The sequence below is a fragment of the Pararge aegeria genome, chromosome 24 (assembly GCF_905163445.1).
Source record: "Pararge aegeria chromosome 24, ilParAegt1.1, whole genome shotgun sequence".
Classification (NCBI taxonomy): Eukaryota; Metazoa; Arthropoda; class Insecta; order Lepidoptera; family Nymphalidae; genus Pararge; species Pararge aegeria.
In genome coordinates, this window is record NC_053203.1 from 5,300,320 (window position 1) to 5,324,206 (window position 23,887).

At 36.5% G+C, this 23,887-nt stretch overlaps 1 protein-coding gene across 6 annotated transcripts in view; it reads right to left on the reverse strand.

Moving 5' to 3' along the window:
• The window catches only part of LOC120634447 (latrophilin Cirl), a 200,561-nt gene that overhangs the window by 8,231 nt on the left and 168,443 nt on the right, over positions 1–23,887 (reverse strand). For 3 of the 6 annotated variants that reach the window (XM_039905019.1, XM_039905016.1, XM_039905020.1), the window contains exons 2-20: positions 16,278–16,467; positions 11,747–11,853; positions 11,031–11,239; positions 10,719–10,869; positions 10,432–10,557; positions 9,938–10,079; positions 9,530–9,693; positions 9,074–9,181; positions 8,380–8,510; positions 7,913–8,072; positions 7,172–7,339; positions 6,750–6,872; positions 5,944–6,131; positions 5,678–5,805; positions 4,928–5,153; positions 4,151–4,316; positions 3,159–3,373; positions 1,493–1,590; positions 347–515 (exon numbers count right to left, since the gene is read on the reverse strand). In XM_039905019.1, coding sequence (XP_039760953.1) covers positions 347–515; positions 1,493–1,590; positions 3,159–3,373; positions 4,151–4,316; positions 4,928–5,153; positions 5,678–5,805; positions 5,944–6,131; positions 6,750–6,872; positions 7,172–7,339; positions 7,913–8,072; positions 8,380–8,510; positions 9,074–9,181; positions 9,530–9,693; positions 9,938–10,079; positions 10,432–10,557; positions 10,719–10,869; positions 11,031–11,239; positions 11,747–11,853; positions 16,278–16,467 — 2,969 coding nt within the window. Of the gene's footprint in view, positions 1–346; positions 516–1,492; positions 1,591–3,158; positions 3,374–4,150; positions 4,317–4,927; positions 5,154–5,677; positions 5,806–5,943; positions 6,132–6,749; positions 6,873–7,171; positions 7,340–7,912; positions 8,073–8,379; positions 8,511–9,073; positions 9,182–9,529; positions 9,694–9,937; positions 10,080–10,431; positions 10,558–10,718; positions 10,870–11,030; positions 11,240–11,746; positions 11,854–16,277; positions 16,468–23,887 lie in introns of those variants that run through there. The other 3 variants (XM_039905015.1, XM_039905018.1, XM_039905017.1) reach the window with 3 other exon arrangements.

Below are 23,887 nucleotides of genomic sequence, written 5' to 3' on the forward strand. Positions count from 1 at the left end.
AATAAATATACTACTTCACACATCGCAATCTAGCCCCAAATTAAGCGTAGCTTGTGTTATGGGTACGAAGATGACTGATGAATATTTTTATGAATAATATACATAAATACTTAATTTTTTTTTAATTCCTAAAAATAATTGTTTTATAAATATAACCTAAAATAAACTAATTAAAACAAAATAAAATCTAAAACGTCCATAAATACTTAGAATATACATATAAACACTCAGGCACTGAAAAAAATTCATGCTCATCCATCACACATACAAATCCAGTAGTGAGAATCGAACCTACGGCCTTGGACTCAGAAAGCAGGGTCGCTGCCCGAGTTATAAAGGTACTTACAATTTCATTCTGCAAGCAGTAGAAGATGAATATGAACAGCCCTTGCAGCGAGTTCAGTATCGTGAAGGTGTACGCAACGCCCACACTCTGCTCGTTCAGGTACAACAAGCCGAAAGTCCACGTCAGCCCCAGAAGGACTGCCAGTACCACCGAACTGTTCAGCCATACTCTGAAAATCAAAGCATCCATGTCATTGCAAGTTTCGACTGGTGGAATTGATCGAGGGTAGTTACCACCACTTTTTTTATATTTTTTACCCCTAAAAGCTACCACGTCATGTCCCTCTCGTTTGGTAGACGTCGGGGGAACAGGCTAGTTACAAAGGCGTACGTCTAAACGATTTAGCGTTTCTGTGCAAGGTCGCGTTAAAACCGATTTAATTTTAATTTTGAATGAATGAATGAATGAATGAATGAATGAATACACTTTTATTGTACACCACATAAACATAACAAATTAAAAGTAAAAATTTATACAATTTTAAAATTTTTATTAGTGTTTTTACCACACTTGGAGGAAAGTCAATTTTATAAATTTTGGATTTGAACCTGCGACACTCTGGCAATCGCGGCCTGAGCGTTTTGACCAATAAGCTACAGCTCTCATACCGCCGATGCCTAAATTGGTATATGCCTTTTTGTGTCAGGCTTATAGCGACTGTAGCGACATCTAGTAGGAAACATTGTAGCTTCGATGTACTATTCAAAGGTCCATATTACAATCAGACAATTTTCACATAGTAGATGACACATTGCTTTTTAATAATTTTATAATTTCTACTACACATACACTTGGAAATATAAATATTATAAATTCCAAAGTGCATATATAAATTACGAAACCGACTGGATTTGAACCTGCTACTCTCTGGGCTTCGAAGTGCGGCTCTGTGACCACTAACCTGAGGCGTAGGTGGTAAGCCTCAAGTGGCTGTAATTACAACGGCAAAAACGCCTTTCAGACCTGAACACAGCATTTCATTTAGGATACAGTCCACCACGCTGGCCTAGTGCGGATTGGTGGACTCCAGACACCTTTGAGAACATTATGGCGAACTCTCCAGCATGCAGGTTTCATCACGATATTTTCCTTCACCGCTGAAGCAAGTGATATATTAATTGCTTGAAACATTGTGTAATTACTCACTTTATTTTATATAATTTGGAGTTTTCTTTGGCTTTGATGGAGACCGTAGAATGGCGACACATCAAATAGCTCACGAAGATCAAGCATAACCAATTGGCCTGGAATATTAAAAAAAACAAGTTACATAAACGATATAACACAAACATCTATGAATTTTTTTTACATAATTCCAGTTCTATCAGATGTGTTGTGAGTAGCTAATTTTAGAAGATGTGTTGTGTTATGCTTCAAGACATAGTAAGTTACGTTTAATAATCCTACTATCCTACTTTAATTAAAGTGTGGATGTTTGTTACTCAATCACGCAAAAACGGCTGAACGGATTTAGATGAGATTTTGCATGTATGTAGCCTTTGTCATGGAAAGGAACATAGGCTACCTTTTATCCCGGGAAATAAGTGGGAATAAAACACTTTAATACACGCGAACGAAGGGGGTCTCAGCTAGTATGTAATATTTTATGTATTTATAAAATACCACACTATCGTCATCATTAGCCTATTAGGCTTCTGTATAATAGGACAGAGGGTTTTAGAGTAAAGACCCAACAAGCTGCTCCAAAGCGGATGGTGGGCTTTAACAATTATTATCACATATATTTTTTTTGCTTTATTCCATCATAGAACGGCTATCAAAAGGCGCATTTTTTATTATTGGTAGTGATCGGAACCGACGGTTCTCCGGACTCCAAGGCACGTGGTTAGACACAATAAATAAATAAATAAATTTTAATAGGACAATACACACATCGCCATCTAGCCCCAAAGTAAGCGTAGCTTGTGGTATGGGTAGCCTGATGAATATTTTTATATTTAGAATATACATATAAACACCCAGACACTGAAAAACATTCATGCTCACAAAAATATTCCAGTAGTGGGAATCGAACCCACGACCTTGGGCTCAGAAAGCAGGGTCGCTACAAACTGCGCCAATCGGCCGTCATATCATTTTCCTAACTCCGGGCTGTTACTGAAATTTTCTGAAAGATAAACCCATTACCTCACAGTTATGAGCCTGAGCTGGCAACTGAACCTGGCAACCTAACCTAACCTAACTCTTGATCCGTAATCGAACACGCTAACCACTAGACAAACGAGTATAAAAAATTTCATAACTTACTTAAAACGTATAACGGAAATTAGTAAAGTGACGTTTCAAAAGTGCTTATAAAGTAGGCTTTCATAATTATGACCAACATCATATCAACCCATTTCCGGCCCACTACAGGGCACAAGTCTCCTCCCACAATGAGAAAGGGTTAAGTCCGTAGTCCACCACGCTGGCCAAGTGCGGTTTGGTGGTCTCCACACACCTTTGAGAACGTTATGGAGAACTCTCAGGCATGCAAGTTTCCTCACGATGTTTTCCGTCGCCGTTGAAGCATCTAATAAACTTTTAGTGATAAGGCCGCCTTTGCACCCTAGCACTAAGTACTATTACTGTTTTCCTTGTATTTTCCTTTTTTTGTTGTGTTGCAATAAAGTTTTTCTATTCTATTCTATTCTAATATTTTAAATGCTTAAATACATTAACTTAAAAAAGTTAGAGGTGCGTGCTGGGATTCGTACTCGGCCCCCCGAAGTGAAGTCGAAGTCCTACTCACTGGGCTATACACCGCTTCCCTTATATACTTGAAATCAATTAATATTGAATTTTAACTTACCAGTAGAACCAAACCGGCTGGCACAACGAAGCTTAGAATAAACCACCTCTCCGTTGTCAGCCAGCATTGGTGCGGTGTTCCGTACCCCGTCGGAAACGACGAGGCTGATGCCAGTACCACGAGTGCCGGGGCCAGGTAAGCTCCCGCGCAGTACCATCGAGCCCTAGGTCGCTCTGGCTCGAATACCTCCACTAACATCGCGTACAGGTGAAAACCTGCAAGTAAATAATAAACCACTTATAATATGAGAGTAAAAGTTCAAGAAAAACTGTAACCTATTTCTGAAGCAAATCAAAAACAAATTGAAACGTTATTACATTCAGGGTACGTGCAAAAACTACTAGGCGGAAGTTCATCCAGACCATTCCTACAAATTCCATTAATTAAAAAAAATTTTTTTTTTTTTTAATTTTTCTAAAAAAATTTTAGAAAAATTAAAAAAAAAAAAAAATTTTTTTGTTAAGCTACCAGAAAAATACCAGTTTTATGCTACAGTGATAATAGCATGAAACTGGTATTTTTCACGATTCCTGGCGCATTTGTTCAGAAAGAGTCGCGGTGCACTTCAAACATGCACAAAAGCACTGCCTACCCTAAAATTGATATTTAACACTTATAGGAGGAGGATTTATGCCATTGTATGCAATTTTACCGCTGTATGCATACCCTCGTCGTCTGACTTTCCCGCTCTTATAATCTTCATTGTGATGACTATAGTAATTAATAAGCTTTCTTATCTTAAAACTACAGATTGCAGATTGAATTTACTTTTCCAACTCTTCAATGAAGATTTAGATTTTATAAATGTGACATATCGAATAGGATCCGATTTATTTTTCCAAAACTTCGTGAACAATCTGATGGGACTGGTAGTTCCGAGATAGTCGCTTTAAAACATACAAACTTCTCTGGTATAATAATATCATAAGTTGAATCGTTGGGCATAAAGTAACAGAAAATAATTCTGATATATAATTGGCTTTAAGACTCACCTTCTAGAAACATCCAAGCGAAGGCTGCCAAGAAGAAATAGTGTAATAATCCAGCGATGATGCCGCACATTATCCTGTCCTGTGTTTGGTCGATGCCACATAAAAACACCACCTCAGCGACTAGCAGACACGCGCACAGATTCTTGTGAATTAATACGCGATCCGACTAGAAAAGGAAAAAAAAACATTACTACCAAACAGTTTTCAAATACAGGTTTTGACAGACTATATTTGGTCAGTAGACTCAAGGTCATTTCTAAACCTCTAATGTCTCAATTGGTTACGGATTAAGGATATTCTAATTAATTAGGATTATTTCAAATCTCAAACGGTCCAGAATTGACGTTGTTCATTATCCACCCTTTAGCCACCCCTAAACATTTACACAAAAGTTATACCAACGAATTTGTGTAATCAGAGACTTCAGTTGTTGCTACTGAGTACTGGGCAACCAACCGAAGTATGTCGGTTTATGTACTCGTAAGTATACAAATAAAATGACTTCGGATAATCATTTCCAAATTGCATTTCAACTTTAATTTACATTTGAATGAATAATGATTTGATGGTTGATCTCAGGTGTGGATGAAATCAATATAAAAAAAGAAAGCTAAGAATTAATAACAAATCGTGTCATTATTTGTTCGACAGTTAGTTAAAACTCAAGTTAGCCGGAATCAAAGAAAATAATCTTAGCAATGCTTCAATAAATAGATGGATTTAAACTTTGGCTTCTGTAATGTGTCAAATCTTCGGATAATCATTTCTATAACTCACCTTCATGTTCCTGAAACACTGGAACACAATAATGGCGGCCAGTAGCGCAACCGCGGAGATCGCGCAACCAATAACTGTGACCAAACGCAACGCCATCTGATGGGTTGCGCTCAAGGTTACGCCGTGTACGTCCATCAGTATCGCGAAATTAGTGAGATGGGAGCACGCGCAACCTGTGTGCGTTAGGTTCGACCATTCCACTTGGCAACCTTCGTGGGACCAGCCACTGTGAAAGAAGAAATAATAATCTTATAATAATCTTTACAGAGAAATTTCTCTCATTCTTTAGATGATCTTTAACCGAGCAATGTTTGTCCAAAAAATAATATTGAGGTTCAAATGGATACCCATCATATACGGATGACACCGATATTAAATCGCTTTGAAAACTAGTGAGTAAGAGACCTCAGTGTCCAAGTTTATCTTATAAAGCAAAGATTTTGATTTGACTAAATTTGAACTTAGGACACATATAATCTAGGAAATGATGTTTAAATTGATACTATTCCAGAAGCTATCCCATTAAAATAAAACAATATCTCGATAGTGGAAGGTTTATATTTTGAGAGAACATGTCAAAAGCAATACCCTCTATAAAAAAATATCTGAGAACGGTTTTATTTAACAAATTTAGAAATCAAACATATAAAACCAGATTTTAAGGTTTTAAGATTTAAATTACGTGCCATCAATTTTTTTCATAAATTAGCACTGAAATAATAAATAAGTACCTTTTTTAGGTTAACTTACTGTAAAGTGTAATCCCAGAAGACGCAGGCTGGGTTAGTGACGTTCTCAGTTTTCAAATGTTTCATAGTGAGGCGTACCATTTGTGAGAGTTGGATGTGTCTACCATTCCCTAAACTTGCCGATATGACCTGGAAACGGAAGCATTATGATTAAAGTCAGTAAAAGAGAAAGAGAAGGAATTCTTGAATTTTAAAGGAAGGATTTGTGTTAAGCGTAAAGAGGTAAGTAAATAAGGATAAAGGCAATTAAGTATGCTTAAGGCTTACCTTAGAGTTTAGAATTCTTGTGATGTTCTTCTTTTCCCTTTCAGAGTTTATGCTGGTGGAAGAGGCTGGGTCGGAAGTGTAGGCGGCGAATTGTGGACTCTTCCCGAATGTAGGCGGAAGGATCTCTTCTAGACGATCGAAAGCAAAGAAGACTATCCTGACTAGGTCGACTGACGACAGGTGATTTTCTGAAAAATAAATAAAATAAAATAAATATACTACGACAATACACACATCGCCACCTAGCCCCAAAGTAAGCGTAGCTTGTGTTATGGGTACTAAAGATGACTGATGAATATTTTAATGAATTATATATACATAAATACTTAGAAAATACATATAAACACCCAGACACTGAAAAACACTTATGCTCATCACACAAACATTTTCCAGTTGTGGGAATCGAACCCACGGCCTTGGACTCAGAAAGCAGGGTCGCTGCCCACTGCGCCAGTCGGCCGTCAAATAAATAAATGATTTGAATATGAATGAACTTCGTCACATTTATTATTGCCAAAAACCTTGAAGTAATAGTTTTATATACCAAAAAAGAATATCTAACAGTAGAGGTGACAATTTATCGTGCACAAAAACGTAAAGAATACATGAAATAATAAGTAGGTACCTAATCACAGACAATTTTAGATATGCAAGGGTAGCCTTACTTCTGCATCATCTAGAGTAGCCAAATAATTAGTGTCTATAACATTTTGGAGTTAAAATCTTTATTTCACTTTAAATGGTTCAAAATTTCGGTTAGGATAATCATCTAGATTTATATGTGTATTTATAAGTGTAATACTGACCTAGTAAAGCAGCTTTGGGTATGGTAATCGTATCCTCAGAAGCTTTCCATTGTTCATGAGCGATAGCCGATGGAAATGTTTCGTCTTCAACATTCTTCACTTCTAGAACTCTTACGGAAAGACCTGCAGGAATACATAAGTTATGAGACTTAAGCAGTGGCATGCACTTCATACATGCACAAATCTCTGCATATAGTAGGAATGGAGAAGGATTTTCACATTTTATGCCATCTTCTTTCTGTATGCATAACCTGGTCAAAAATCCTCTTTACGCCACTGCCACTTCCTGGTTCATCCTTCACCCTCAAAATCATATGAATTTTTGAGGATATCAAATAAAAGGCCAGAGAAATTGATATCTACTCGTAGTTGAACATTTTAGCCGGCAAACGAAATAATTGTTCATCCTTTATACTACTTACAAATATTCTTCACAATCTGCAAGATGGTCTTCTCTTTGGTTACAGCGTCTGCTAATAGAAACGCGTTTTCTTCGAGCTGTGTTAGTAGAGCACTTGCTACTCTATTCTGTGCGTCTATGGTAAGATCTGACCAGGACGCACGTTGGCTTTCCTCTAGCAGATTTGAGCCTAAAATGAGAGAAATGAGAAAAATTGGTATTACATTTTACAATTTTATAGATTCACCATTAATAATTATTGCACAGAAATCATAAACTGAACTAAATTGGCTACTTATAAAGCACTGTCTTTCTTCAGTCAGTTAGATAAAGAGTTCTGTTCTTCTAGCCAAAATTGTTATAAATTCAAAGGTTTTTTTAACTATAATATTAATTATTAATCCAATGTTTTATTATACACAGAATCGTGTTGTTTTTGTCGTATCTACATTTGGTTATAGATGGTCCATTTGATCTGGAACTAACATATTACAAACGAAAACTAAAGTAATAAAATAAAATTTAGAGGCTACAGATTTCAGGAGTATATTTCCAAACTAAATGAATTGATTCTGCGAGAATCAGATGAGCAATAACTAAATTGTAACAGAACAATAAACAATAAGAAAATATAAGACAGGGCTTCCAGTATTATATTTCCTTATGTTCCTTGTCAGTTTAAATTTTGTTAAAAGATTAAACATAAAATATGGGTACGTGTATTTTTGGTTCTATCAATTTCTGGATATGCAGGAGAACTTACCGGTTTTAATAACCCCAAGCAGCATATCAGTAACAATAGCCTCTTTTTGTCGCGGATCTGGAAATGTCTGTACGTTTTTCGCCATACGCTGTGCGAGCTTCTTCATTATACTGGTTGTGGTCATCATGTCGCCGCCGTAAAGGGTTTTTGATGAAGTCACCTAGAAGATTTATTTGTAATTAGTTTGGAACGACAATTGACGTCGGCATCCTACGAAGTAGCATTTCTGTACCGGAAATCGCAGCGGAAGTATGCAGGTATTATTTAATTTAAAAAAACCTATTTTATGCAATTGCGATTTCATAAAAATACAATAAAGAAACAGTTTGCCTTAGTTTGCAAAGGCCCGTTAAATCGATAACTGCTAAGCAAGGTTAGTTAACGAATTTTAATTAAATCCTATCTCAATAAACGTCGAAAGCATTTTAAATAATATCTCAAGGTATGAAAGAGATTGGACAAATTACCTGTGCTAAATCGTTGCTAATGCTTAAAAGTGATTCGCCTTCTCTGACCCGGGCTTCTAAGCTGTTCAGCCAAACTGATCTGCATTCGCTGAGATCTGGTGTAGCGCCATGCCATTCTGGTATCGAATCCGCTAAGAACAGAAAATCCAGTTAATAATGCTCATAAATTTATTTAAAAGAAATAATAAAATGAATATGGCGTAAGTAGTTCATTCGAATTACCGAAAATTAGTAGAATATTACTTTATAATTTAATTGGAAACTTTATTAAATTATTCTTTATAATTTATTGAGATGGTATGTTATTTCTTAAAGTAACTATTGTATTTAAATAAACTAAAATATTGCCTCAAAATAAAAAGTAAATGTATTAGAGGCATCACGTATCTGTATCATTGAAATAAATGATGCCGTTGAAGTGTGATTTTATAAAAACAGTTACATATCTAACATCTTCAAACACTTGTGCAGTTATAATATTACTCTGAAGTATTAAAGTATGTTAAATAGATTAAAGGTTAATGGTGTGAGTGTGTTACGTGCGGAGGGTAGAAATTGTTTCAGTAATGTAATCAATCCCACAACTAAAAGTCTTTAAAATTTCAGTAATTACGTTTGAGCTAGTACTTGTAGTCTTGGGAAAAGACTGAAGGATCGTTTGATTCCAAGAGATACTGTAGTTCTAATGACTTACAATAAATCATATCTCCATTGGAGATGAGGTTATGGCTAGCTTGGGCATCGGGCAGAGTAGCCGCGCCGCGGTAGTCGATCATATGTTCAGGGGAATCGCCGTCACGACCTATAATAACAAAATGTTTTATATAAGTCTCACTTGCACCCAAAATAACTTATCAAGGCCAACAGTTTCTACCAAACTCAAATAACGTAATGACCTTGGCTGTTAATTTAATATTTACAACCCTTATAATCTGTCCATATTATTATAGAAGTAAAATTAGAATATTAAACAATAGAGTAAACAATTAAATTTATTTCAGTTCATGTTAACACATGTTAGGAATTTCAAAGAACCGTTACTAGCCTTTTCAACACGCACCTTTTTGTCAATAATGGTTTTAGATTGTTTTGTTAATGATGTGGATTTTCAATGAGTGAATAAATAAAGAGTACAAATACAATTTCTAACCTTTTAGTAAAGCTTCTGAGCCCAGTCTTCTAAGTAGTTGCATTTGTCTCTCGTTCGGCTGATCTAGACCAAGGTCATGATAGTTTTCTCCTGATTGGAGTCCTGAACTCCCGCGTCTTCTTGGTCTTTCTTCTTCAATGTACGAATGGGATGTGAGAGTACATCTAAAAAGTGATTAAGTAATTCATTGTAATAGCATTCACTGATTGAACCGAGAAAAAAATAACAAAATAAGCTTTATTTCAGTTGCGAAACAGCCATACAGACCACTATATCATAGTGTGAATTAACGATGACAAATTTTGTCGTTTACACAATTCTTTTATCAGAAGTGTAGGAATTATTTATAAGCTATATACATGAAACTTGACCAGTAGCTGCACTGTAAAACAAAATTGAAATTCTTACTTCCATCTCGCCAAGCCGGTTGCGCCGCCAGGACAAGGTTGCACTGCGTAAGTTCCAGCCAGAGTCCAGTTCCAATGAAGACCACGAGCGTTGATTTGGGGACAGTAGGTTCGCCTACCTATGGCTGGTGTAGCAATAGTAGCTGCATTACAAAACAATTGTATGAGATTCACCAAATTCGTCAAACAGAACTTAGTAAAAAAATGTTGAAGTTCGAGTCACTAAATTCTTTTAAAATTTCACGGTGACAGACATCTAACGAATTGAAAATGAAGACTAATCAATATGATTGCAAAATAAAAATAGCAAATGATGATAGAGTTATGTAAATGTTCAGCTAAAGATTTGGGATCTTGATGGACCTTGTTCATCAGATCATAAGACTATATAAGAAATGAGAAAAATGATTCGTAAGATTTATACCTTAAATTTATAAAAAAATAGGCACAAATCGTCTTAACATCACATAAAGCCATTCTTTATAGCGTACTTACAAAATGCCTTATCAAATTCATCCATAGCATCGGTTTCCTGTGGTCTATTATCTTTAGGCATATGTACGGTTGGGTCTGCAACTTCATCTTTCGGCGCCCAATGGAGAGTCTCATCAGTTACTGCAGCTAAAAGAGTAAAAATGACAAACTTTTAGGTTTCAATATCAAAAAATATGAAAGATTATACACAATATTAATAATCTTGTTATTATTAGTGCCTTTTTGGTTGCATCTTTATCCAAATTCATCAGACAAATTATTAAATAAATAGTATTTTATCTACTTACAATTGTCATCATCTTTTTGTTTGGGTTTGTCAATTTTCGGACTGCTGTCTGGTTCAGCAACCTTCGGTGTTTCTTCTTTGACATCTGGTATTTTCTCTACTTGTGGTGGTTCTCTTTCAGACGATGAATCTGGTTGCCTTGTTGTTGTTTTCTGAAGAATGAGATAAATGACTATTAGAAATGTTAGCAACTTCTTGTTTATAAACTTAGGTGATATTTTAAGTAAGGTTTACGTTTTATGAGTTCGTTTGGCATTGTAATTGAGTAGTGTTAAGCTGTACTAAAATTTTAGAACCTATATATTAAACGTACCTTGGTACCAATATTTCCAAACTGTACTTCTGGAGGTAGTGTTATGTGAGGTCTAAATGTTGGCGGGGTGATCACAGTAGGTTTCTTCTTCTCTTGCGGCGAGAGCACTGGGCTTTTAGGTACTGGCGGTGCGGTCGATCTCCACACTGTTGGCTGGGAGGTTATTAACCATGGAGGGGAGGGCCTCGTAGTTGTACTGGTTGTTGATGCTGTAAGAGAATTTGCTTCTGATAATGAAAATTCGAAATGGAAGATTTAATTAAATACAGACAAAACCTTCAATAATGAAAAAAAGGACAAAGGTTTATTACTGTATATGATATATATGTTTATTGTTTGTGTCTCTAATAAAAAAATAAAAAATAAAGGCGATGTTTGAGGTTTATTTGTAAATCTAAACGCGTAAGGATGACTGGTCAAATTGGTGCTTCTAAAATTCTAATGCCCAAGTTCCCAAATAAAAATATTATTCTAAAAACTCTAAATTGACCAGCCGTTTTTCTGGGTTTCACAAAATCAGAAAAATTAATTATTATCCTATACTATTCCTAAAAGCGGATAACATTTTGCAGATAACATTCTCTTTATATTGCAAACAAAAGAATTCGAAATACATGTATTCCGATACCTTCCTTGTAAAATATACAAAATGAACAATTTAGAAGTTACGTCGCCTTTTTTGTTTGCTGTAACTAGTTAGAAAACTATGTTATTACCTGGTACACACTGGTAGTGCGCTTCTAAGTACTTCAGCGTGTTCGGACAAGGGTCGCCGAACATGTTCGTGCTGGCCAATATACTACAATTCTGGTGCATACTGCATCTGTGAAACAAATCAAAAATTTAAGTATATATTTCAGTAGGTTATATGTTCAATAGAGGTTTTTAATTTTTTTATATTTCAGAAATAGCAAGCGGTCAGTCATTTTCTTATTACAATCGTGTCCTAGTACTTTGAGTGAAAGATATCAAAGCATGAAGAACAACAGCAGGACACTGATTTCGCTATATGCGTATACATAAACATATATACTTCCTCCCATACTTCAGAACATATCTGTATGGGACGAAGTTGTAGACACGCGAACGAAGTCACGGGAGGCGATTAGTTGCTCTTTATCGGGGTTAGCGGCCAAAGAAGGGGTCAGATTGTTAAAAATATAACGTAGACTATATAAATACAGACACAAAATATCAGCTTTAGAAAAACTAATCGTTTCTTTAGATTATCCCATAAGTTGATATAGATAGAGTCTATTCAATTCTCAACGTGGGCGGGATTGTTTAATTGATTTCTTTATTAGAAAATTGGAGATTCGGATTGAAATTCTATTAGTTTCGGACTATCGTATCTACGACTAGAATTATAATTGAATTTGCAACTAACTACGACTAGAAGACATGTATAACGAATGAATTAAGTTAAAAAGATAGTGACTTGCCCCGGCTTTGCATGACAAGAAATACTCGTAATACAATCGAATATTTCTAGCCTGTTTGTATGTTTGTTTGTTTCCTTCGCAAACTAACTAAGCAACCAATCAAATTGTTTTTTTTTCATATATTTAGTTTTAAGACGCGAGAGTGACATAGGCGCTACTATTTATCCCACGAAAACAAAGGGTTCCAACGGGATTTAATCCTGTATTATGTGTATGCTGCATTATATATATATGTGTATCATGTATCTTTATGTACAATAAATTTTCCTAAATAAATAATAATTCTGTACATTGCGCGTCACTTATCAACAATCAATTTAGGCACCATTTGCAGAGGGGCCACGGTGACGGAAGCAATCTCGCACGAAATGTAATAAACTTGGGCGATTATTTAATTTTGGATGCCACCGACCTTTGAGATGATACCCAAAATTTTGCGTTGCGTAGTTAGAAAGTTTTAAAATAAAATTTATTGAAATTCCTCTCATATTTCGTAGTGTAGTGCCAAGTAAGAAGACAGGGGAAAATATTTGTAAAATGCACATTCCGGGATCATACCTAATATATTATTTTATTTATTACATATCATGTGAATATTAATACTAATTTCAAATAGGTCTTCCCACTTGTGGACTATCTGCATAGACGGTGATTTATGACTAAAAAAAGGGGTAATGAACTCTCTATTGAGCTTTGATTTTGAGGCATTTTGCAAAGGTTGCTTGAGATTAGACAAAGGTCTTAAATCAAAGTGCAACAGGTTTCACTGATTGTACCTCATGTGGGCATGTGTAAATTGATATGTTTGCTTTTAATTAATTACCGCAATGATATACATTATTAACGGTACAATCATTATTATTACTATTGCTTTTGTAACTAGGTAAACTGCGTTGCATGAAATTGGTTAAGCCATCGTTCACACTAGTATACCAGTGATTACACAAACAACCTTGTAGCATAACCATGCAAAGAACTTCGACCAGGCTCTAAGGACTAGAAGGCTGGATGGGTGAAGTAACAATTTCAGCAGAATAGTTTTCTTGTACTATCATCACCATTACATCGACCTATTACCGGCCCACTACAGGGCACGGGTCTCCTCCCACAATGAGAAGGGGTTAAGGCCGTAGTCCACCACGCTGGCCCAGTTCGGATTGGTGGACTCGACACACCTTTGAAAACATTATATAGAACTCTCAGGCATGCACGTTTGCTGACGATGTGTTCCTTCACCGTTAAAGCAAGTGGTATTTTATTAACTTAAAACGCACATAACTTAGAAAAGTTGGAGGTGCGTGCGTGGAGGTGTGAAGTCCAGCTCCTACCCAATGGGCTATCAACGTACTATAGAACACAAGAATGTCTGTGTAGTGTAACTAAACCAACTGGGTCCCATTAAAGATCTCTCCGTAAGGTTTCATAATTTCTTAAATAATACTGGCACATGATCATCCAGAGGCTAAGACCCCAACCTTGTTTTTTCATAATAACTCAAGACTTTTAGAGCGTCAGAAGCAACGAGTTCACAAGACTAGATTTCCTTAAATGGCATAAAAATAGGATCTAGATAACCACTATATCCCATTATCAACATTATGTCTCCCTTACCTCATCATTCAATACATCATAGCATATTCAACTTCATCTCCCTACTCCAGGCATTCATATCTCCCCTACTGTCTGAAGGGGGGGGTCAAGCTGTCCTGATCACCTCCTCCTTAGCGTAGTAGCCCTGGCAATCAGTTGGGGTTGTTGGTAGTCGTCTGGGAAGTGTACAACGGGTTCCCCGGACGTCCAATGAAGCCAACGAGAGGGACATGCCGTGGTGGTTTTTAGTTCGGGTAAACGAGTCCCACATAACCTCTGTCCTGCCCAAAAGGACAGAGGTAGCCATAAAGCTTTTCCACCACGACAAAAAAAAAAAAAAAGGCATTCATATCTCCGTTTAACGGCATAGTCGATTCACTATGTAACACTCCTTCCTCTTAGTTTTCCTTCCTCTTATTAGATTTTCTCTATATATTACGTTCTTTAAAAATATTGTTTATTTAGCGAGTAGTGTAGATTAGTTACAGTAGCCCAAAAATAATAAAGTTCCTTAACATTCTTATGATCATTTTCACTAACGATGGTAAAGGCCTGAGTAAGTAACGCTTATTAAAGAAGAATCCTAAGCATACATTTACCTTTCACCAATCGATTATCACAAGGTGACTCAAATAACCTAACTTTTGTATGGGTCTTGCCACAAGTTGTGGTACTTTCCGTTCCGAGGGTTCTGACATAGCTTGAAAAAGCCACACACACACACACACACACACACACACACAAGGACAAGGGGTTAAAAACAACAGACAGGAAGAATAGTTTAAATCTCGAAGAAGATGTCATTCTTCGTCAACTATCGATTCTTTGAGATAATATTCTTTTGCCCGTTTTCACTAAACCTAGGCATCGCCATAATCGAATGCCTATTAATTTTAGCGATTAGCTATTCTCTTAGCTCTATTGGTGAACGTTACCTTATATTTAGGCATAGCCTTTAGTGAAAACGGGCATTGGTCTTATTTCACCCGAAGGGCTGGGCACTTGAATATCTGGTAACATATGAACGTAGCTTTATCGAAATTTCAATTGTAGCTAAAATATGGCATGAAACTATATCGGGATTAAACGTAACAATACTGCGGTTTAATTTGTTCCGTTAGTATTACTGTGGTAATGGCATCGGCGCGGCGGTTGCCTTGTGTGGGTGCAGCTTTATGCTGGATTATTGACTGACGGCAAACAATCTAGCATGCAAATAAATAGAATTCAAGTTTCCATCTGTGATTACGAAATCATTACCTCTAGTAAAAAGCTAAGAAGATTGTTTGTATCTCTACTAGGAAATTATTAGGAAAGTCGTATTGTAGCAAAAAATATCAATTTAACAAAGCCTATAACAATCTACTGCTGGGCTAAAAACCTCTCCCAACAGTACGGTTTTCCTATAACCACCAAGCTGGGCCGGGTTGTTGATCGCCATAGGTGTTACAGAGGACTGATTGAGAGAATGATTTTAACTCACTAATAACGGACATAAATAAGTGATATCTGCATATCGTCTGCGAAAGATGCAGAACTCCTTTATAGGGTAGAGTCATCTCCCGCAAGATCAATTTGTTATCATATGAAAATCTGTCATATTTTGTTACAGTTCATAAACAAAATAAACTAAACTGAGATGCTGGAAAAATCAACTACTGAGTTAATTGCCGGCTCTGCTAGGTAGAACCTGCTTTCCGAACCGGTGGTAGAGTCACTACAAACAGACATACTTGACGTTTCAAGAATGGTTATAACGTAGGCCTACTTCTTCATCATCATATCAACCCATTACCGAGCCACTATAGGACACAGGGCTCCTCCCATAATGAGAAGGGGTTAAGGATTGGTGGGCTCCACACGACCTTGAGAAGATTATGAAGAACTCTCAGGCATGGTGGTTTCCTCTTCGCCGGTAAAGAAAGCGATATTTTAATTGCTTAAAACGCATGAAAGTTAGAAGTTCGTGCTGAGATACGAACTCGGCCCCCAAAAGTGAAGTCGAAGTGCACTCACTGGGCTACTAGTATCACCGCTTCAGCAGGCCTACTTGAAATAAGGATTTTGTGATTATCGTACTAACCTGCTATGTAAAACCCACTAACCTGCTATGTAAAACCCACTAACCTGCTATATAAAACCCACTAACCTGCTATGTAAAACCCACTAACCTGCTATGTAAAACCCACTAACCTGCTATGTAAAACTCACTAACCTGCTATGTAAAACCCGTAAACTCCTCGTACTCATGCAGTTGACGCTCCAGTCGGTGTTGCCATGGTCGTTGCAGATGGTAATTGAGAACCTTCCGTAGTTCGCTCTGATGAGGTGTATGACTGAGCCCTCGCCGCAACCGATCTTCAAAGTCTTCCCTTCACACGCATACGCTGTTTCATATCTTGGTTCTGAAAGAAGAGAGAAAGAAAATTAGTATGTAATCCTCACACGGATACCTTTAGTACTAAGCGGTATAGTTTTTTTTTCACGACCTCCCTCCGGGTTCGATTCCCGGCTGGGACAGTTTGGGAATTCATTATTTCTGAATTTTCTCTGGTCTGGTCTGGTGGGAGGCTTTGGCCGTGACTGGTTACCACCCCACAGACAAAGACGTGCCGCTAAGCGATTTAGTGTTCCGGTGCGATGTCGGGTAGAAACCGATTAGGGGTATGACTTCCGTACACACACGCAGGTTAGCCCACTACCATCTTAGACTGCATCATCACTTACCACCAGGTGAGGTAGCTGTCAAGGGCTAACTTGTAGTGAGGCGTGCGGCGTCTATGTTGTGCAGGCTTGTGAGCAGTACCAACACCCTCCTTAACACATGGGCCAATAAGCTGGATAGCCCCCTCTGGAGGTGCTGGAATGGTGCACACACGGGCTATAGGAAGGCCACATCCAGAGCCTGGTTTGTTGGGCCGGTTTAGTTTAGGATATAAGTTGTCTAACATAGGATAGTGGTTTTTTTTGTTACTAACATTATATTTATTTATTTTAATTTTGTTTCGTGTTTAATTTTTAGTATTTTATTAATTTTAATTATGATTATTATTATTATTATTATTGTTAATTTAATATGTGCTTCTTTTTATGTTATTTTTAAAAACTGTTAAGTGTTATATGGGCTATGCCTGAAATAAAATTTTATTATTATTATTATTATAAAATAAAAAATCCAAGAGGGCTATGGGCATTTGATGCGCAGAGAACAAAGCCACATATCAAAACGAGTACCTAATGGCAATCATCATCATATTATGTACCCATTAATACCCTCGGTCTCCTCCCACAATGAGACCCCTTCTCATTGTTAATGCCGCAGTCCACCACGCTAGCCCAGTGCGGACTGGTTTACTCCACAAACCTTTGAGAACATTATAGAGAACTCTCAGGCATGCATGGTTCCTCACGATGTTTTTCTTCACCTTTGAAGGAAGTGATATTTTTAGTGCTAAGAAAAGTTAGTGGTGCGTGCTGCGGTTCGAACTCGGCTTTCCGAAAGTTAAACCGAAGTCCTAACCTTATTATTATGTGGTGTATATATAAAAAATATAACAAAAAGGTAACCTAACCTAACCGTAGAAACGTTTCTCGTTAAATAATTCGAGATAACTGTTCGAAGTGTTTATTAGCGTTAGATACCCGCCCATATACAAAATATATTTTCTATTTCTATTCAAATAACAAACAGATTTCGATTAGATTCTACGAACTTGATGTACCCACGAAATAAGTTTTTCAAAATGCTACGGAAAAATTTACTATAACTAGGGTCGGCTTATACAGACCTAAACCAGGATTATATATAAAAAGATTGACAGAGAGCATATGTTGAATAAACGAATTATTTGACTATAGGCTTGCGCCTGCGTACAAAACATGTTATCGATAAAACATGAATTAGGTACAGACAAAAAGTCTTGTTCAATCTTCTATTTTTCGAGTCAAAAATACTCGCGGCATCCGGTGAAATCACCAGTGCAAATACCTTAGCACCTAACTACCGTTTCCCGAAAATAAGCCGCGCCATCCATTACCGTTCCAGAAAAACAACGTTTCGAAAACATCGCGCGCCCAAAAATAAATCCAATTAAACGGCACGGACATTGTTCATCGGATCGTTACGTCCAGAAACCATTTACCAATTCAAAAGCAAACACCCAATGAAAGACAAAAACGCAAAAACTGTCGACTCAACGTTTCATAATCAATTCCGAGCGATTCATCAGTCGGCGAACAAACAAGGGCGTGAAACAATATTTCCACAACTGAAGTGCTGTCCATCGACGCCAATATTCTATAGATTACTTTTTAAACGCGAATTTCAAGATGCAATGGACGCACCCCCAAGATTTATCGTTGTACCTTCACGTCGGGTTAGGTGTGCATATTCTGGATCGGATATAATAAATCTGGGCAAATTAATGACGGCACAGACAGAACGTTTAAGCCGTTTTCGCTACGTCATACAACGAAATGAAGCCCGCGAACAATACATAATATACTGCCTCGAATCTTATAATAGGGTTGCTTCTGATGTAAATTAGAAATGTGTCGATAAACCCCCAAGAATAGGTTAAGTTATTCGTCGGGCAATTTTCTTTTATAGCGCCCCCGCATTAAGGCGAAAAAATGGAGTTATTAATCTAAACTTCACCAGTAAATTAGTGTTGCGATAAAATACTGATAAGGCTGTACAATAAATTATATCGAGTTTAAAACATTGGTGTAACACGGGTTTAATCAAAATTTCCAAGTGGAAGTTGGGGTATTGCGTTTTTACTAATTGCTTTTAATGATGGGACATATTTATCGATAAATAATTACGTTCGATCTCTGTTTTATCGCCCCAACGGACAATACAATCTAATTTGCCGTAGAATTAATTGCTACAATTATGATATATTTTGGAAACAGATTTGATGGTACACAGAAATAAATATCATCGTCCCTGTCAATTTGTTTCCTTACGATATTAGTGGCAATTACTAACGTGTTTTGTTGTGTTCCTTACAAATATGATTATAGAGTGGGAGGAAAATTAAATATTAACAGTCATTGGAGCAAACATTTGAATGCCTGTATTTTTTTCAGCTTAGATAGAATTCCTAGCAATTTTTAAGACTACAAAATGAAAAAGTAAAACGTTATAAACTATCGTAGTAGTTTTAGATATTAATTAAGAAAGTTATTAATCGCAAACAGCTAAAGTCACGTTAGTTAATTAAATTGGTTTCAATTTATAATGAAGATCGAGTGTTTCTTTAATATTTTAAGAACTCTGTTTAATTTGTCGTACGTAATTTCGATAATAATAACAGTGAAGTGACGTTAGAAGGTACCAAAAATTATCCATGTTTTACTATTACTATTTTTTTACTATTTACTATAATTTTTAAAAGTGAATCTGGTAACGCACATTTATGCTAGGCTGAATAGATTATAATAAAAGGTGAAGTATATCGAGAGATTCTACATCAGATGTATTTCAATTCTTGTCTTTCGAGTGGTTCGATATTTTATTTTATTTCTTATAATTCCGTACCAGGTGGCATGATCTCCAAAGATTCATAGCGAGCTAGATTCAAGCGGCACAAGACCTGATTTGGAAATCCCTACAAAATACCTATACCTATGTCAGGCACTAAACGTTCATCAGATGAATCATTATAATGAGATGATGTGTCATAAATTGCAGTTAACAGTGTATTACGATTAGAAAGTAATATATAATAAAGGTTGTGAACTCTACATTTTTTTATGTTTAACTCACAATAAACCAAACGTGTAAGAACATTAAGGAATAGTCAAGTATTCGTACTTTGGAGAATAAATTCAAATTGCAATCCACTCAAAAGGAAGCAACAAATTCGAATTGGGTTATAAATCCCCATTATCGATAACAGCCGTCGACGGCGCAGCACTACTCCAATACCCAGTGCACGCAAAACTGCAGTTTGTATCGATATAAAAGATAAGATCGATACGCGGAACTATTTTAAACCTTTCGAAAATAACACCTTGTATCGTCGACTAAATCTCAAGTCAACTCCTTTATGGGGCTCGCACACAAATCAGACACTGGCGTGCGGTGTAGCGGAGACAGTGCGATGTGACCTATTGGGAGATCTTATACGTGCACGGGACAAATCGCGTCAATATTCACGTGACCTGAATAAATGAATAGACATGTCACGTGCTGCGCTGGTGGTCGCAACTACCCGTGTCATGGTAATTGAGTTTGCTACCATCTTTCAAGCCATTTTAAAATATTCCAATTTGAGTATATATTATACTTTCATATTGTTTTTTATAGTTATAATTGTCAGTGGAAAATCATCGCCTACGTAGGTTCAAAGCCTCACGTGCCTGTGATGACCGGCAACCACGCCCTCAAGACTGTAATACAGCACAGGAATGCAGCTAGAACGTACTAAACATAAACTCTTCCTCAAATACGCACGATTATGGGAACCCGATTCCGATATCAGTACGAGATACGAGATGTAACAGAAGCCCGACACGTGCGGCGCGCGGCTGTAGATGTGTAAACAGCTTTAATCTCAAGTCACCCCCTTAAGAGAGGGGTGGTAGGTGGTGGGTAATAAAAATGATTTATAGCGAGTGTCCAGCTCTACTTGTTATGAAGGGTCGAAAACAATTTACGGGATTCTCGTAAAGGGGGATAGGGTAATTATTTTTCCCCGAGTTCGGTGGTTTACAAATTTTCCCATTATAAGTTTTGCGGGCAATTTGTGTTAACACAAACTATATCATTTACACCAAAATACCTTTGATACATGTTATTTTATACAGGAACCTTTTCTCGCGAGTTCCCGGTAGTGAGCAAAACAATCAGCCTAGAACAATACACTATACTGGAAGCAACACTTCCTTGGCCTATAAGTTTAAAAAAAAATACTTAATTATGCTTATTAGGGGTCTTCTGTCTTATAAATGTTTATTTAAATCAAGAACGTTTTGACTAGATTGTGACACGGTGAAATGCAATGACCTCTATTTTCACAGAAGAATCTGGTGTCGTTTATTTTTTGTCTCCAAATGTTTAGCGCCATTGGTGCTGCAAGTTTGACGTAGATGAACTAGGATTGATTGATTGATCTGATATGGCAAACGAAAAAACAAACCGATTCAGTGGAAACAATTCATGAAATAATCAAAAAAGTATTATAAACACGAAATTTACGCATTTTACGTTCTATTTTTAAGTTTGTGATACTCCTGTAGGTACTACGAGAATATCAACACTACTTTTTTAAACATCTGACATCGAGGCAAAGGTCGTCACAGATAGTTCTTAATTTTGAAATTATTAGGATAGAGACACTCGTATGTACTATTTGGTGCTACATATGGTGACATAAGCTGTCATTTGTCAGCCAGTCTAGTCTAGTGTATAATAGAGGTTAGTGCTGCAAACTCCGCTTATAGGTACTTCCTCCCTAATCGTTGAAACATTACAAATGAAATATCGTTTATTAATCCTCTGAGAGCAACTCTGTACACGTAAAACTGTAATTAACTTGGTGTTTTACTAAACAATTCCTTTCGCTTGCACTACCCCTTCTCATATTGAACAACCATTTTATCATGCACTAACTTTATACTTGTCGCTTTGAAGATAAGGTTCGAAATCGCATGTTTTAATTACAATGAGATAATAAGCCCCTATCATGGAAACTCGTTAGAGAATACATGTGGACGTCATTCGATATTCAAGTCGAACTGTACGAATCGCACTTATGTGTTTCCATTTAATAATGACTTTTATAGCATGTGAGATATGGTTGAAATTGTGTTGTTTTATTCTGAAATGCACAATGACGGTGGTGAATTTAATTTTGCGTGCCATTAATCGGTGTCAGCAGTAGCCTATGGGATTAGGCTAAATTTTATTATGAAAGTAATGGATTCGGTCGACGGGTTTAAGTTGAGTTAGTGGATTTTCGGTTAGGTATATTCGCCTTTATTTAATTAAATTATAATATTTCATTTATTTTTTTATCAATGATGAGGATGTAATGATTTCTTTAAAGCTCTTCTTAAAATATCCATTACCGTTTACGTAAATAGTCCTGCAAACAAAAATTTTACACTTATTCGAGCCGCAAACAAATAAGCGCCATCTATTAGAATACTCATGCATTACGTCGTATTTTAATAACTTCTTTAGTAGTTTTATTACATACGTGCTGTTGCCAGCGTTCTTCGTCTGCGTTTATTACGGTTTTTACAAATCTCGTAGGAACTGTTTGTTTACCTAGGATAAAAAGTAGCCTACGTTACTGTCTGTCTCTTAAACTAACTCTATGTCAAAAATAAAGTTGATTGGTGGCTAAGATAGGGCGTGGAGGAAGGACGAGCAAACAAACAAATAAACAATCGGACTTTCGCATTTATGATTCGTAAGGATGAAAAAGGTTTCACTCTCAAACAGTAGTAGTAGAGCTCTTTACCATCAGGTGGGCCACTTGCTTGGTCCGTAAATGATTACCAATAAAATAAAAAAAACAGTTATAACACATTTATTTAGAAATCACCGACAGACACTTTAATCCATGCCATATATGTCATTACATGTAGATACATATACACAGATAAATATTGTAAATTTATTCATAAACTTATTTCAATTTTATTATTGCGTGATATCAAATAACCGGTTTGTCATTATTGTATCCTTGCTACCAGCGAAGGGGTGAAAAAAGGGCTCCACACAACACAATCCAAACATCACCTGAACTAAAAAATTGAGGGAAATCTTCCCGTGACACGGATCCTACGGGGACCCATAAATACACTATAAAAGTGCTTTTTCAATTTGCCACTTTAGCGAGATAGGGTTTACTAGCTGCGGTGTAATTTATGACCTGTACGTTTGATTTATACGACTTTTATATCACTTTTATACCACCTGTATGATGTATGCTTTAAGATTTCAGATAAAACGGAGAGCGTCGCAGCGCCGAGGAAGTTTTTAAGGAAAAATCAACGATAAAACGTCGCGTCTTAAACACTCCATACTTTGACAGATTAACGTGACTCCAAAGCAACTTCGTTAACATAAAAAAGTATGCACTAAGGATTCTAAATTTAATAAAACGCACGCGCGCAAATTGTAATTGTAAAGCTTACGATAATTACAATTAGCGATGCGCGTTTAGTTTTTTTATTTGAAATAGTTTATTTTAATTTTTTTTTTGATTATTATATGTATAGATTAAGATATAGACAATTTTTTATATTCGTTCTCTCACATTGATTTAAATTTACACTCTACAAAATTGCTTTTTTAATTCGCCACAAGCGATACGAGTAGGTTTTTCTAACGGAGCAATTTATGGCCTATACGTTTGATTTATTTGATTTTTATATCACTTTTATAGCACCTGAATGATGTGTACTCTGCTACTTAAGATAAAATAGAAAAATTCCCACGGGCGAGTAATTATTTATAAAACTTCTATATCTATACTACTGTCTCGTTGAACAGTATTTCAGACTATAGAAGAAGTTGTATTCGGATATTTCTTTTTTTTATCTCAATACCAGCCTGGAGTTAGGAAAATGTTGTTCAGCCACGTGCCTCATTAAAGAGTTGGACCCGGTTATACTAATACATAATAACCGTTTAAGCCCACCATCAGGAATTGGAGTAGCGCAGAGAGTGTAAGTTACTCCCAGGCCCAGCATTGGGACATGAATAGGTTGAGGATGATAAACCAATTATGGAAGATCAATATGAGGATCATCTTCATCATCAAGTCATTCGTAACTCGGGACTCCGCTCAGGCCACACGCCTT